The sequence below is a fragment of the Phasianus colchicus genome, chromosome Z, assembly GCF_987193195.1.
Source record: "Phasianus colchicus chromosome Z, bPhaCol1.hap1.1, whole genome shotgun sequence".
Lineage (NCBI taxonomy): Eukaryota > Metazoa > Chordata > Aves > Galliformes > Phasianidae > Phasianus > Phasianus colchicus.
This window is the reverse complement of record NC_143476.1, coordinates 77,898,024-77,913,584: the sequence shown is the minus strand read 5'-3', so window position 1 is coordinate 77,913,584 and position 15,561 is coordinate 77,898,024. Positions and strand designations below refer to the sequence as shown.

The 15,561-nt window shown below is 43.5% G+C and overlaps 1 protein-coding gene across 4 annotated transcripts in view; it reads right to left on the bottom strand.

Annotated features, from left to right (window-relative positions):
• The window catches only part of FGF10 (fibroblast growth factor 10), a 59,690-nt gene extending 53,619 nt beyond the window's left edge, over nt 1-6,071 (bottom strand). The window contains exons 1-3 of one of the 4 annotated variants that reach the window (XM_090130758.1): nt 5,833-6,071; nt 5,240-5,314; nt 4,553-5,116 (exon numbers count right to left, since the gene is read on the bottom strand). In XM_090130758.1, the coding sequence (XP_089986884.1) occupies nt 4,553-4,889 (337 nt within the window). In that variant the 5' untranslated portion in view covers nt 4,890-5,116; nt 5,240-5,314; nt 5,833-6,071. Of the gene's footprint in view, nt 1-4,552; nt 5,117-5,239; nt 5,315-5,403; nt 5,768-5,832 lie in introns of those variants that run through there. The other 3 variants (XM_090130761.1, XM_090130760.1, XM_090130759.1) reach the window with 3 other exon arrangements.
• Between the last annotated feature and the right edge of the window lie 9,490 nt (nt 6,072-15,561).

Here is a 15,561-nt window from a genome sequence, read left to right as displayed (position 1 = left end):
GGGGGGGGGGGGAAAGAAGAGAGTGACTTAAATTGAGAAATCATCTCCATAAAAACATAAATTTCACATTTGAAAACAAAACAAACAAACAAACAAGAAGATTCAATTACTTCAGTGAGACATCACTATTTCCTATTTGAAACATTTTTAATTCATAGCAAAATAAAGAGTCTCTAAAAGAAGTAGAGCAATAAAACGCATGGCTACTAACCTTCTTTAGAAAAAAAAATGGATAAAATTTCTCACATTAATTTGGAAGCAGTAGTTTGTGAGGAGTCGATAGCCCCAAACAGCTAGCCTGAACAACTGTGATAGGAAAATAGCAAATTTTACTGACTAATCTACTCCGCTTCAAGCAGCATATCTGAGATTATTGTACCTACAAAGGTTTGAGGTATACAAAAAACAAACAAACAAACAACAACAACCACAAAAATAAACCAACTATCAAGTTGAGTATGCTTAATCAGAACTATTTAATGCTATCTGTGTGTATGTAAATCATTATTTGGCATTATGTGTTTTTATACATTGTGCACCCTTAAAACCTCCAACACTGATGATCAGTGTACTCAGCAATTAGATCTTATGGGCTGCAGAATGAGTCTCTGCTATTTCTAGCCGTTATTCACTACGTTGCTGACCCAAACCCCCAATAACTAAAGCAAAACAAAAGACCATTAGGAACATCAGGAGATCCTAAAGCTGTACATAAAAGATAATTGCATACTCAGGGAAAAAGCCTGGAACAGATTAGCCTGTGAGCAGTAGCTAATTATTTCATGCTAGCTCTCCCTGGGAATGCTCTTACTCTGCACTCGCAGCGTCTTTGCACTGTTTGGTTTAATCCATTTTGGAAGCTCTCAGAGAGCCAAATAATAACCTGTCGGGTGGTGTAAGCCCTTCTAGCTTTGCTTGAGCTAAATCAGCGACCGGAGTTGAGAACTCAATCCTTTCCCTCCTGCCTCGTCCGGCAGAGGTGGCACCAGGCAGCGGCTGTGCCGCCACCTACCGTAGGCTTTGCATAGCACCGCTTGGTCCGCAGGAACTGTTCCGGTAATTCTTCCCACTGAGATGCAGCCTCGGCTACGCAGCCTCTGCTCCCAAATCACACATCTACCTAAAGGCCTCGTCCTGCAGTCCTCGCTCGGGCACAACTCACGCTGCAGACTGGAAGTTAGCTGCTGCTAATTAAGCATCACGTACTGCATCACCATTCTTCAACTAAGGTCTGTGCTGTAAATGGGAAGGTCACAAGCTTCATAGTACTGTTTACAGTTGCCTTAAAAGTCAATTAAAAATAGCATATTACTCAAAAATATGTTGAAGTTTTCCTGTGCTGGTTTATGTCATGTGGCCCCAATGCCTGCTGCCCTTCAAACCCAAAGACTTCCTCCCTCTTTCCAGACGGAGGACAGGTCTGAATCTGGACATGTGCAGCTCTCTCCATTTTCACGTAAGGCTAAAGATCCTGTTGGTCATCCCAGATATCAGGTTGCAGCAAAAGCATTTTGACTACTCATTGGAGAGTTTTGGGATTTGTTCCCCCCCCCCCGCCCCCCCCCCCCAAATATTTCAATCTCCAGAAAGCTGTACAGCTGCCTACCAGCTGCCCTGGTTCATGCATGCAAAGGTCCCCACAAAAATGGGCAAGGTCTTGACAGCTGTGGTGCTGAGGGATGAGTACTTTAGTACTAAGCTGTTGCATTTCAAAGACCAAGCTTTGGCTACAAGGATCAATAGAACAAAATCTGTAAAGGGTCCTGCTTGTATCTACTGACAAATACACTCCAGCTCTGCTGTATGCCGCTTCCTCCAACCTCCTGACAGCGTTGTCAGCAGCCACCTCTGTTCCTGCTGCCCTATAGGTAGAGAAAGGCTGATGGAAGATTTCCAGGCAATCAAGCTGGAAAGCATCTGCCAAAGTAAACTTTTATTTAGTGCACTCTATGCAATACTTACACAGCAGAGCTACTAATGCTTCTTGAACAATTTTAAAGGCTCAGAACTATATTCTGTGTTTATTCTGACTTTCTCCAACTGTTCTTCTTACTTGACAGTGCTTAACTGGCAGACAGCCATGAAAGCTGTTGCCTAATTACACTGCATATCATGATCTTAGAGCGCTGCAGATAAGGCTTCGTGTCAGCATAAATGGATTCTAAACATAAGTGTAAGAGAAAATCAGCCCCCAAATTAAATTTCAAGCACAGTCTTGCGTTCCAATAGTCACTATTACAAGTCTAGGGAAGCAGTGTATTGAAGGAGGAGTTCCTATTAGGGATTAAATAGCCTTTGACGCTGAGTAGGCTCCAGTTCAGGGAGCTGCCTGGCCAACCCTTTATGCATTGCAGAAATTTATTCACATGTAATCACACATTTTTAGATTATCTTAATGATACCACACATCTGCATGGAATCAGCCTGGCTGGGAATTGTGGTGGCATTGTGGCATTCTGATTACACAGCTACAGGAGATACTGATAGGTAGAGATTTTGAGTCACTTGCAACATTTTACTGCACAGACATGAAATTAAGATCCAGATAAAGGGTCTCAGTCCATGTGCTTTTACAGAAAACACAATTTCACACTGCAAATTACTGTAAGTATTAAAAGAGTAAGATGATACAACTGTTTGACCTGTCTTCTGCTATCAGAAGCCAACCTGTACTTTGCTGAAGTATGTTATACATAACGTGTTGCAAGTGGGTTTGCCAACTGCATGCTGTAGGACAACAGGAGTCCCTTCTTCACGGCATGTGAATTTGAGAGACACGATACAACTACGTATAACACAGCGATTGGTTTGCATTTATATGGAATACATTCTTCTCTCTTTCAGTAGATGCTCTGCAGATGTGAAAAAAAATAACCATGACATCTCCAAGAATGTTAGTTTTCTTTCTGACGCATTGATTGGAAACTAGGAAATCCAATCATATTCCGCAGTTACATAGAGTTGTTTTTTGCATGCAGACTGAAAGTAGAAATATGTATATACGCACTTTGGTTTATTCTTCCCCTTACTGGTGATATCTCACAGGAACTCATGAGTGTTTGCAGCTTTACTCATTGAACGGCTCTGCTGGCTCAGTGTGGCTACTTAGAAGAGCATTTACCTCTCTGAACACACTGTTGTCAGGTTGGGCTCCCCGCAGACCGCGCTGCAGCAGTGTTCTATGCAGCATGGCTTTGTGTTTGCAGAGATGCACACAAAGATTTCAGAATCCCATATTTGGGGAATCACGCTGTCCTCTACAAAAAGCAATGATCTAAGAGATATGCTGCTAAGACCTGGTTCTAAACAAACTTGTAGAAGTGTTCAGTGAAGCTCTGTTTTTCAAGAATTTGGCTTTCTATGAAATACAAAAGGGAGGTGGTAAGACACAGCTGCCTTGACATCTAAAGCCTTTTCAAACATTAAGCGCATGATAAAGTACAAAATTGCAAGGTGGAGCAAAAGAGGCAGTGACATGATACATCAGCTTTCTCCTTCCTACTTCTATGCCTACATTATGGGTATTTAATAGAAATACAGCAGAATTAAACGCGATGGCTGTCCTACAGAAGGGCAACCTGCTGAAGTACTCTGTACTTGACACATTAGCTAGCCAGAGAGCTACTTAAGCTCCTCAAGTTGTTTTAATTTAACAGATTTATCCCCAGGTTTCTCTGGATTTATGAAGAACAACCCCATGACCAACCAAGGAGTGGTGTTCCAACACTGGAGCCCAAAACTCACAAAACAGAGCTGACTTCTTCAGCATGCTCCTGAAGCGGTATGCAGTCATTGAAAGAGTTACTATGCAATATATTGTGATTTACTACAGTTGCTTCAGTTTGAGACTGCACAGGCAAGAAAACCGAATGAAGGTTACATTTCCAGCACTGACAGCCAGAAATACATTACCAGAAGCACGCTATTAGTAAAAACCTAATTAGTCCTGCAGAAAATCTCGAAAGCACAGCCATGGGAACAGCCGCACGACTTTTACTTTGAAACCGTTTCTCTCCGGGCAGAGACTGACAATGAGATGCGTGTGAGGTCCGCGCGGTCCCGCCGCAGCCGCTCGCCATGCAGCGCTCCGGCTCCGGCGCTGCCGCCCGAGGAGCCCCTGCCCGGGGGGAGCGCGGGGCGGACGGCCCCGGTGCGGCGCGGGGGGGGGGGCCCGGTGCGGTGCGGAGTGCGTGTGTGGGGGAAATCGGTGCATTGTTTTAATAGAGCGTTCTCGTCAAGGCGCGTTAATGACAGGGGATAATGATTTTCATATTCAGGAGACAATGCTTCCCCCCTACACACGCTCCGCGCCACATCCTCACAAATCTTTCTAATTTGCTCTTCTGCCAGGCAGAGAAACAAACTGTGCTCGGCGAAGCCGTTTGCAAAACAAACGCGGCCGGGGAGATCTGCGCGCCCGTGCCGGCGGCAGCTCCCGGAGGAGCCCACCCCGAACAGCCCCCCCGCGCCCCCTGCCCTGCTCCCTCCCGGGCCGGGGCTGCCGCGGTGCGGGCGCGGCGCTTGAGCCGCGGCGTGGCGGAGCCGTACTTACTGAAGGGGCAGTTCTCCTTCTTGGTGCCGCTGACCTTGCCGTTCTTCTCGATCTTGAGAAAGTATTTGTTGTAAGAGTAGAGCTTCCTCTTGCGCACGTCTCCTTGGAGGTGATTGTAGCTCCGCACGTGTCTCCCCGCACTGGAAGGAGAGGAGAAGGACGAGGGGAAGGAGGAGGATGATGAAGAAGAAGAGTTGGTGGCCTCCGGGGACAGCATGTCCTGGCCGAGGTCATGGCAGGTGACAGGCACAGAAGACACCAAGAAGAGCAGCAGCAAGCAGCAACAAGGCAGGTGGGAAAAGGCTGAGGCACCATTTGTCAGTATCCATTTGCACATTGTACTGAAACTCTGGGCGCTGGAAAATGTCTTATCAAAAGAAACATACTGGATGGGTAAAACCTGGTAAAAGGCAAGTGGAGAGCCGGTGGTTGCTGCTTCTGGTTAGATCCCTCTGAGCTCTGATCTGGCCTGAAGTAAGTGCACCAACATCCATAACTCAGGGGACAGATCGCCTCAGAAGTTGCTGCCTTTTAATCCTTCGAGTCCTCCCTCAGAAAAAAGAGCTGTTGGTGTTTTGGGGGGGTTGCTGTGGTTAATCCTCTTTCCTTTTTCTCTTCCCCTCCCTACCCTCCCCCCCCCCTCCCCCCTCCCCCCCCCCCCCCCCATATACACACACACTCCCCAACCTGATTTGAGACTTCCCAGTAGTTATTTTGCTCTCTTCCTCACTCCTTTCTTCACCATCTTAGATGCAGAAAGGTCTGAAAAATAGATGACAGCAGAATGAACAACAACAACAATAAATAAAAACCAGTGGAAAGGGGTGCTGGAAGGGATTTTTCACACATACCCCCTTACACACACACTTGCACTCACACTTTGTGGCTTTGCACCTTCTTCTGATTCCCACCCCCTCGCCCTCTTGGAAATCCCAAACCAGTTGCACAACTCGTCCTTTCTCACTGACAACCCCAGAGGAGGCAGTTTCTTTGTTTTGCCTTGAGTTCTCCAGCACAGTATTAAAAAAAAAAAAGCAAAAAAACAACAACAAAAAAAACAAAACACACACACACACAAAAAAAAACAAACAAAAAAACCCCCCAACAACAACAACAAAAAACAAACAACAAAACAGAAAGAAAACCCAGAGAGAGAGAAAGAGAGGAAAAAATCCCAACTTGTCTCTTCCCCCCACCCCCTCTTCCCTTCCCTTCCTTTCCTTTCCCTCCCCTTCGGTTGTAAACAGGTTGGAAGCTGTAGCCTAAATGTCAGCGATTACAAATCAGAGGTGGGATGTGCCTCTGGTGGTCAACCCTTATTTGCAGGAGGTCAAGCAGCGGTGGGACATCTGAAACCCGTTTGCAGTTGGAGCGAGCAGTGCCTGCTGCGGAGGGAGCCCCAGGAGCTGCCCTCGCTTCCTCCCGGGCTGCAGCGGCAGCCGCCGCCGCCGCCTTCGGCTCTCTGCTAATTGGTCCTAAAGCGCTCCGCTCCTCGGAGTGCTGGCCACCAGCATGGCTTGGAGACTCATGCCTTACTAATTTCCCTGTCTTGCAGGCTGAACCAATCCCCTCCAGGGAGGCTCCCCCCGCACCAGCCAAAAAAAAAAAAAAAAGAAAAAAAAAAAAAAAGAAAAAGAAACTTGTTTTCTAGCGGAGGATTTTATTTTATTTTTTTGGCAGCGGAGCGGTTGAGAAAGCCACCTGGAGCTTGTTGCCTGCTAGACCTCCCCCTCCCCCCTGCTGGAGGAGGGGTTGGGTGGAAAGGTTGGGAAGAAGTACATGCTGCAAGCAGACCCTGCGAGAGGAGATTATATGCTGGTCGGAGAGAGTAAAAAGGGGAAGAGACATAATTAGCTCCTTTTCCTTCTTCTTTGCCAGCTTCCATGGAGGTCTTTCTCCCTCCTTTAATGAATCACTGATTTCTCACTTCCGTTGCTGAAATAAAAAGTTCACACTTTAGCCTGCTCTTCCTTTTAAGCCTCTCAAGATTTATTGTGTCTCTTTCCCCACCCTCACCCTCCTTGTCTCAAAAGAAATCGGGGCCCTAAATGACCATTTTCTAATTGCTAACATGAGTCATTTACTGAATCACGCGTATGACTTCAAAGCAAAAGGGGCTTTATTGGGATGGCAAAGGTTTCCCCCATAAAATCTGTCTGAATGCTTTTCTCTCTCTTCTTTAATATTATTATTTTATTAAAGCAGCTTCCTTTGCCAGAAAGAAACAAATATTCCATTTCCAAAGCTATTTTAAAGCGATTTTTCAAGCTATTATTTTCCCGAACAGGCATATGTTGTTGTTTTTCTCCTTTGATTCTGTCTCTCCTAATGGATTTGTCATTTCACAAACTGGATGTTATGACAGATTCATATTTCTATCCCGTCACCAAACTGTCAGCCTTCCAAGTAATTAACAGGCGTCTTCCATATGATGTACTATCTTTTAACACCATACTGCAGGATAGGGATCTGACAGGATATGGGCAAGCATTGCTAGACGTTGAGTGTTGGTTCAATATTTAGTATTGTAAAATAATTGTCCTGGAATGCAAGTAGGTGGAACTAGGGGCACAGAGCAGTGGAGAAGTGAGCTGCTAGAGAAACACAGTGAGTTCCTTGATATGTAAAACCAGAACTTTTGTGAAATAGAAGCAGTTTAATAATGCAGATCAGTGGGATGCAGTGGAAAACCGCCTATGCAATTACATGTGGCATTTGGAGTCAATCTTCATTTAAGGAACAGAAAATGTAGAAAAGAACAAATAGTTCTAAAATTAGACTGATTCATTAGATTAGGATGTTAAATATATTGTTAGCTTCACAACAGAAATTAGAAATGATTTTCTCCAATTATGGTGTTTATTCTGGAGAGAGTTAGCTCTTTAATTTATGTTCTCAGCTTCTGGGGGTGACATTTAAACAGCCTTAAAAATGAAACCATTTAATGTTAGAATCAATATGTTTTATGATGTTGTTTATGGTTCTTTGGAGTATTTATTCTGCACGTATTTGCACTAAGTGCAGAACACGTCAGAAAATTTTTGTGATTCTGTCTTAGGCTATTCTTTTGTAGCATTTAATGAAAAAAGAAATAAAACCAAAATGAAAAGGAAAAGCCTTCTCCTTGGAGAGTGTCTGGGGAATTACAGTCAGTGTTCACTTGCTGTCCTGGGTATAGCTTACCATCTCTGAAACCGATGTTCTTTTGATTCCGACAGTTTAAATAGTAATTAATCATCGCAATGTCTTAAATTATACGTTAGATGAAGCCTTCCATTTTTGTTCGTTTTCTTGTCAAATGCTGAAAAATGCGAGGAACTGGCAGTTCAGGATCTCTTTTGGCTAGAGAAAATAGCAGTGTAAGGGTCAAACAGATATATTTAACACCCTTCCTTTCAAAAATGGGCACTCTCTTGAATTTTACTCAAAAATAGTTCTGCTTATACCTATATCTACCTTAGTTGTTGATTTTAAGATCTTGTGGTTAAGTACAAAACTGCATACCTGCTTCTGGCAAGTGCAGTATTCAGCACAGTGTTCTGCACATACAGTTCATAGTCCTTTTCTACCCTGCGTGATGACAGGGAGGGAATTTAAAAAACAGAGTCCCAATGAAAAGCTGACATAGCTTTTTAGATTATATCTCATTCTTTTTTCTCCTTTCTGTATAGTCTTTCTTTTGCAGCACAGTTGAATCCCTAAATACCCCACTACTTTGTATTGTTGGGTCACCTCTTGGGTTAGCCTGAGAAAGCCTGAGAACAGTTCCACAGGAAAGATGCACTATTTAACGGAATTCAATCTGTCCCAATAGATTTGAATCACTAACATAAATGTATGAATGTAGATTATATCTCTGTAATGAGGCCTGAATCATTCTCAGTTACTTCAAAGGACTGAAATTCAACCTCCCTTTTTAGCAGCAACAATCAGACCTTAATGGGTTCCTTTATTAATTGTTCCATTGCTAAGTTTGAAAAGCAGCTACCTTCAGTCCGGGTGCTGGGCTAGAAACGGTACCTGCTGCTTCTGAACAGAGCTTCTCTTTTCCCTTCCATGTTCTAAGATTTTATGAAAAGTTTTCTTTGCTGCAGTTTCAGAAATGTTCAATACCCGTCATGCTGAGAATGGAAAGAAAAACCTTTCTAAAACATGTGCAAAAATTGACAATGTGTTTTAATGATTTTCCTTTTGGGCTGTTCTCTTGCCGAGAGATGTTCAGGGAAATGAATGGCACTGGTAAGTTTTAGGGGAAATAGTCTCAACATAATATGTTCTTTTGATACTTGTAGCAATTTTTTATGTCCTGTTTTTGTGTTTGGTCAGCAAGTGGGGAATGTTTCATTTTTGGTTATTTTTCTTTCCTGTGTAATTAATTGACCTGAATCCAAGAAGAAGTCCTTTAAGACAGCTGATATAGATTTTTTGCCACGTATTATTTCCCTTCGGTAAGACATTATCTTTTTTGACGTTGTAAATATGCCTTTGAGTGTTAATGTAATCTACTCACTCTGAGATGTCACCAGCCCCTCAGGTTGAATTGCCAGATAGCAATCGTGACCACTTGCTGCTGCAGCACGATGAGAGAGGCACATGCATCTTCTGGTCCGATTCTGTTCTTACTTAAGGTGGTGGGAAATCTGCCAGTGATTTCATTGAGAGAGATCTGGGCCAGGAACATCGCAAGCAGAGAGCTACTCCTGCCAGAAACAAGGAGTGCCAAGCAACAACGGTGGCTCAGATGCCTCCTTCTATATGGAAGTTAAAAAACTGCCGAACTTGGCAGTGCTGTAAAACACTGATCTCACTTGTAAGGAAAAGGCAATGGCACGTAGAATCCACAGTCACCAGCCAGCACTGAGGCAAGACGTTTGGCTCAAGATGCAATGTACTTGCGGAAACCTTTTCACTGAGTAAAGAGTTTGTCCCAGCAACAGCAGGGATTAAAGGCCATTGCATTTTACCTGATTTAACTGTGAAATAAAGCATGAAAGAAATAATCATTGCAGTTGTCTCCTTCTGAGAAATATATAACATTGCCATTATTATATTTGTCCTTGTTTTTCACCTTGTGACACATCTCTATGTCATTCAAAAAGTGTCCAAATACTAATATTTCTTTTTATGTACAGAATGAGATATAAAATAAACCCTTAAAACCATCAAGGAAGAAGGTTGAATGAGATGAGATTCATCCATATGGCACATGAAGCTGGAATAAGAGATACAATGGCAGAATAGTATTAGCTGTCCATAGTGGGATTTTGTAGCGTCGGACACAATGCTAGGCTGCTCTTTGTGCATTCCTTCCAAAACATGGAGAGAGCTCTAGCAGAGCCTATGTAGAGACTAATAAAATGGCTGTTCCAACATTTGACCTCAAAACCATTTGTGTTTCTAGGTTAGATGTAACAACAGACAAGTGAATAAAGAGCCTGAGAAAAACAGAATTTAGCTCAGGCAAACTTGGTTCCTCTCAGCTCAGAGAATCACTGTAAGGCCAGGTGCCTTGCCTGTGTTGCTGCGAGTTCTCATAAAGAGTGAGATCTCTCTGAGATCTGCTGGCAGAATGAAGGGTTTACTGGGCTAGCACGGCCGCTGGCAACAAGTAACCATCTGTGCCACATACTGAGTCTTAAAACACACAGAACCAAAGTAGGGCTGTTCCTAGAACTATGCTGGTCAACTCCATCTGAATAGACGTATGAGTTATGGGACCACAGGATTTAGACACTGGAATCTATTCCATTACTTAGAATGTGTTTCTCACTCATGGTTGTACTGGCAAAGCTGTTTGAATGCTGTATTTCAAGCAAATTAAGAAAACTGTTTTTTCTTTTTAAAATGCTAATTGTGGCCATTTTCTTAGAGGGTGTTATGCCTGACAGAAAAATTAGTAAGAGGTCTGAAAATAATGCGTGTATGATATTTAAAATATCCATGTGATTTTTGCTTGATAAACACAGCTTACAAAAAAATAAAAATAATAAAAATAAACACATTCTACAGAGGTCAGCTAAAGGAGAGTATAGACTCCAGAGGCTGAGCTGCAGTCCCATAAATAGCTATGTGCATGGGTTAGACACTGACCGTGTTTAGTAATGGTCTGCTGGCAGCCAGTTTTTGTACTCTGCAGCACAAAAATAATTAATAAGATAATATTTTCAAAAAATTACTTTAATCTTAGAGGATTTGTTTTTCTTTCTAATTTCATACAGAACTACCATGACTACAAGGCATATAAATGCCTTCTATAAATATGCATGATTGGGAATAAAGCTGTCAGAAACCACCAGGAAGGGGTAAATGCCAGTTAGGTTTTGCAGAATTCTTTTTTTTATTTTTTATTCTTTTCCACCCCCACTCAATCTCATCTAAGCTTATATTTTCCATGGGGAAATCAATACGGCTGAGGAAACAGGACATGATGGGATGAGAGGTAATGTCTTTAACCTGCAGCAGGGGAGGCTCAAGTTGGATATTAGGAAAAAATTCTTCTCAGGAAGACTAGTGTGCTATTGGAACAGGCTGCCCAGCGTCACTGTCTCTGCAGGTGTTCAAGAAACGTGTAGATGTAGCATTGAGGGATGGGGTTAATGGGCATGGTGGGGATGGGTTGGTGGTTGGACTAGATTATCTTAGTGTTTTTTTCCGGCCTTCACAATTCTTTTTGCATTCTGATAGACACTCCCTCTGCATAAATGATACACCCACAGCTTTTGCCTGTAGTGGATGTGCTGCTGCACTCGGTCACTGCATGTCTGTGTGAGTTTGTTATCCTTTTGCTGACAGCAGTCTCTCACTCAGCCTTCCAATGTCAGCTGATTTGGTGCCTAGACATCAAGAAATGATCTGAACTGATCTTGTACACTGTAATAATTCTTCACAAAGACTAGCTGACCTATTCTGTGGATAAAGAGTAGGATGGTAGTGAATTTCTTTGTTTCCCATAGCAGTTACTCTATCTGTTCATACCACTGTATGAGCATTTCCACTTCTCACTTGCAAGATTCAAATCTTGAACTGAAACAAAGGATTGTCTTATTTATGAAATCAGAACTCCTGTTCCCAGGAGGAAGGTATCCAGAAAAAGAGATAATTTTGTACTTAAATGAGTAAAATCATGGAATTGCAGAATCACAAAAAGGATTGGGTTGCAAGGGACCTTTAAGATCTTAAAGATCTAGTTCCAAACTCCTGCTATAGGCAGGGACACCTCCCTCTAGACCAGGCTGCTTCAAAGCCCCATCCAGCCTGGCCTTGAATGCTTCCAGGGAGAGGACATCTTTGTATCTCCAAATTTATACATTAACTTACTAGGAAAGGTGTGTATATGGGATGTAACTGAGACAGACCTAAAAGTTATACTAGCTTTTTCTTCTTCTTCTTCCTTTTTTCTTTTCTTTTCTTTTCTTTTCTTTTCTTTTCTTTTCTTTTCTTTTCTTTTCTTTTCTTTTCTTTTCTTTTCTTTTCTTTTCTTTTCTTTTCTTTTCTTTTCTTTTCTTTTCTTTTCTTTTCTTTTCTTTTCTTTTCTTTTCTTTTCTTTTCTTTTCTTTTCTTTTCTTTTCTTTTCTTTTCTTTTCTTTTCTTTTCCTTTCTTCCTTCCTTCCTTCCTTCCTTCCTTCCTTCCTTCCTTCCTTCCTTCCTTCCTTCCTTCCTTCCTTCCTTCCTTCCTTCCTTCCTTCCTTCCTTCCTTCCTTCCTTCCTTCCTTCCTTCCTTCCTTCCTTCCTTTCTTTCCTTCTTTCTTTCCTTCTTTCTTTCTTTCCTTCTTTCCTTCTTTCCTTCTTTCTTTCCTTCTTTCTTTCCTTCTTTCTTTCCTTCTTTCTTTCCTTCTTTCTTTCTTTCCTTCTTTCTTTCTTTCCTTCTTTCTTTCCTTCTTTCTTTCTTTCTTAATAAACAGAACTCAGACAGGTGCTCACTATCCAGTGCTCTTCCTGGATCCAACCAGAGTCAGCAAAGCCAAAACAAAAATCTGCAGCTCTGCTAGTCGCCATCCTTCCTCAGTGCTACTGGCAGAGACTGAAGAAGTCACTTCTAGGCACTGCTTGCAGAGCTATTTGAAACAGAGCTGACAGCTAGGAACATCAGCCCAGCAGCTGAACATGCTTGCCTCACCACAGGCAACCCGGGTAGCCAGCTGGGCTCCCTCTGAGCTGGCTAATGGCTCACACATTGCAGGGGGGAGCTCACACATTGCCTCTCCTTTGTCAGTTAATTTGTAGCAGTCACTGGAACTACTTCTGTGAGCAAACACCTCTCAGCGTGAGAAGGGGACGGAAGAGCTGGGCGGGCTGGAGAGCCACGGACAGCTCCCGGGTCCCGAGCCGCTGGGCGGGCAGTGCGGAAGCTTGCGGACGGCTGACACCTGCCCGCACTGGAACGCATGGTACGAAGGCACCTCACAGAAGATAGCATGAAGAAAGGAAATAAATGTAAATGGATTCTTTTCCTAAGGATGTCAGCTTGTGATGTCCTATTACCCTTGATGTCGTTGCTAAGATCACCACGGCTCAGATGTGATTGCTCTGCTAGCTTCAGCCTCCTTGTTATTTAGTCCAGGATTTCAGAAAGGACAGCCAGCCTTTGCTCTTGCAATGGGACAGTCACGAGGGGTGTTCCCCAGGGGTCGGTGCTGGGGCCTGTCCTCTTCATTATCTTTACTGATGACCTGGATGAGGGCATTGAGTGCACCCTCAGTAAGTTTGAGGATGACACCAAGTTGGCTGGAAGTGTCGATCTGCCTGGGGGTAGCGAGGTCCTGCAGAGGGATCTGGACAGGCTGGATAGCTGGGCTGAAGCCAATGAGATGAGTTTCAACAAAGCCAAATGCCGGGTCCTGCACTTTGGCCACAACAACCCCAGGCAACGCTATAGGATTGGGGTGGAGTGGCTGGAGGACTGTGTAAAGGAAATGGACCTGGGGGTATTGATTGATGCTCAGCTGAACGTGAGCCAGCAGTGTGCCCAGCTGGCCAAGAAGGCCAATGGCATCCTGGCCTGCATTAAAAACAGTGTGGCCAGCAACAGCAGGGTGGTAATCATCCCTCTGTACTCAGCTCTGGTGAGGCCGCACCTCAAGTACTGTGTCCAGTTTTGGACCCCTCACTGCAAGAAAGACATTGAGGCCCTGGAGCGTGTTCAAAGTAGGACAAGAAAGCTGGTGAGGGGTCTGGAGCACAGGCCTTATGAGGAGCGGCTGAAGGAGCTGGGATTGTTCAGCCTGGAGAAGAGGAGGCTCAGGGGAGACCTTATTGCTCTCCATAACTACCTGCAGGGAGGTTGTAGTGAGCTGGGAGTCAGCCTCTTCTCTCGTGTAACTGGTGATAGGACTAGAGGGAATGGCTTCACGCTGTGCCAGGGGCGATTCAGGCTGGATGTTAGGAAATACTGCTTATCTGAAAGAGTGGTCAGGCACTGGAATGGGCTGCCCAGGGAGGTGGTGGAGTCACTGACCCTGGAGGTGTTCAAGGAATGTTTGGATTTTGTATTGAGGGACATGGTTTAGTGAAAACTATTGGTGATAGGTGGATAGTTGGACTGGATAATCTTGTAGGTCTTTTCCAACCTTGGTCTTTCAGTGATTCTGTGATTTTGGGACAAAGGAAATGACTTTAAACTGAAAGAGGGTAGATTTTGACTGCATAATAGGAAGAAATCCTTTACTGTGAGGTTGGTGAGACACTGGTTGACACAGGTTGCCCAGTGAGGCTCTGGATGCCCCGCACCTTGGAAGCATTCAAGACCAGACTGGACTAGAGGGAGGTGTCCCTGCCTATAGCAAGGGGTTGGAATGAGATGATCCTAAAGGCCCCTTCCAACCCAAACCATTCTATGATTTATATCATTCTCTTATTCTACTCTTGTGCCCCATCCAAAAAATGAGGCCCTCAAAGCGAGAGAATTTCCAAGTTGTGTTCTCTTTGGAAATGATTTTCATAGAATCATAGAATGGCTTAGGTGGGGCGAGACATAAAGATCATTGAGCTCTAATACCCTGCTGTGGGCAGGGCTGCCTTCCACCAGCTCAGGCCACCCAGGGCCATATCCAACCCAGCCTTGATTGTCTTCAGTTCTCTGGGCAGTCTGTGCCAGTGCCTCACTGCCTTCTCGGTGAAAAATGTCCTCTTGAAATCAAATCTAAATCTCCCCTCTTTAATTTAAAGCCATTTCCCTGTGTCTTGTCACTATCAGACCATGTAAGAAGTCGATCCTCTCCTTCTTGCAAGCTCTCTTCATGTCCTGAAAGGCCAAAATGAAGTCTCCCTGGAGTTTTCTTCTGGTAGAAAGTACTGTTCATCATTGTTTTGGAAATGCAGCTTAATTAGATCTATATTTATTAGCAGCTTGTTTAGCTTTTACAAAGATCAAAACACAGAGACAAAGGATAACAATATGGTATCTTCTTTCCAGCATTATTTAAAATGTTTACAGCATGTTAAAGTTTTAAGCAACTCTCTGAAGAGCAGTCATCCATTCTGCTGAGCTTAAAGAAATTATTTTTCTTTATGACATGTGGGTAACAACAGGCCACACAGATCCAAGTTACTGCAGATTTTAGCCAAGTTGGCAGTCACCGATGTTAATAATTAGCTCCTAAATGTCAGATTCTCAAAAAATGACATCATGTTTCATGTACACTACATGCAGCTAAAAGCAAGGAACTTTGAGAATGACACACATTGTTTTTCACATGCCAATAACTGGCAAACTACCTTCCTTGGATGTTTCTAAATATTTAAAAATATGCTGAAGTTTTTTTCAGAGCAGCTCAGGATTATATAGACCCTAAAACAGACTGGAATCTGCCAAACCAAGAGATATTACAGACCATAACAAGCAGCAGAAGCTTGTGTATATGGTATAAGCTCCCTTTGAGCAGCTTTAAAAAGCATAGAAGGGTATCTTGCACCCAACAAATGGAAGGATGAGGCCAAAAAAGGAAAGGAACATTCCTTTCTTTCTCTTCTACAGTACTTGTGATGTGTCTTTCCTCTGGTATTCCTTCCAG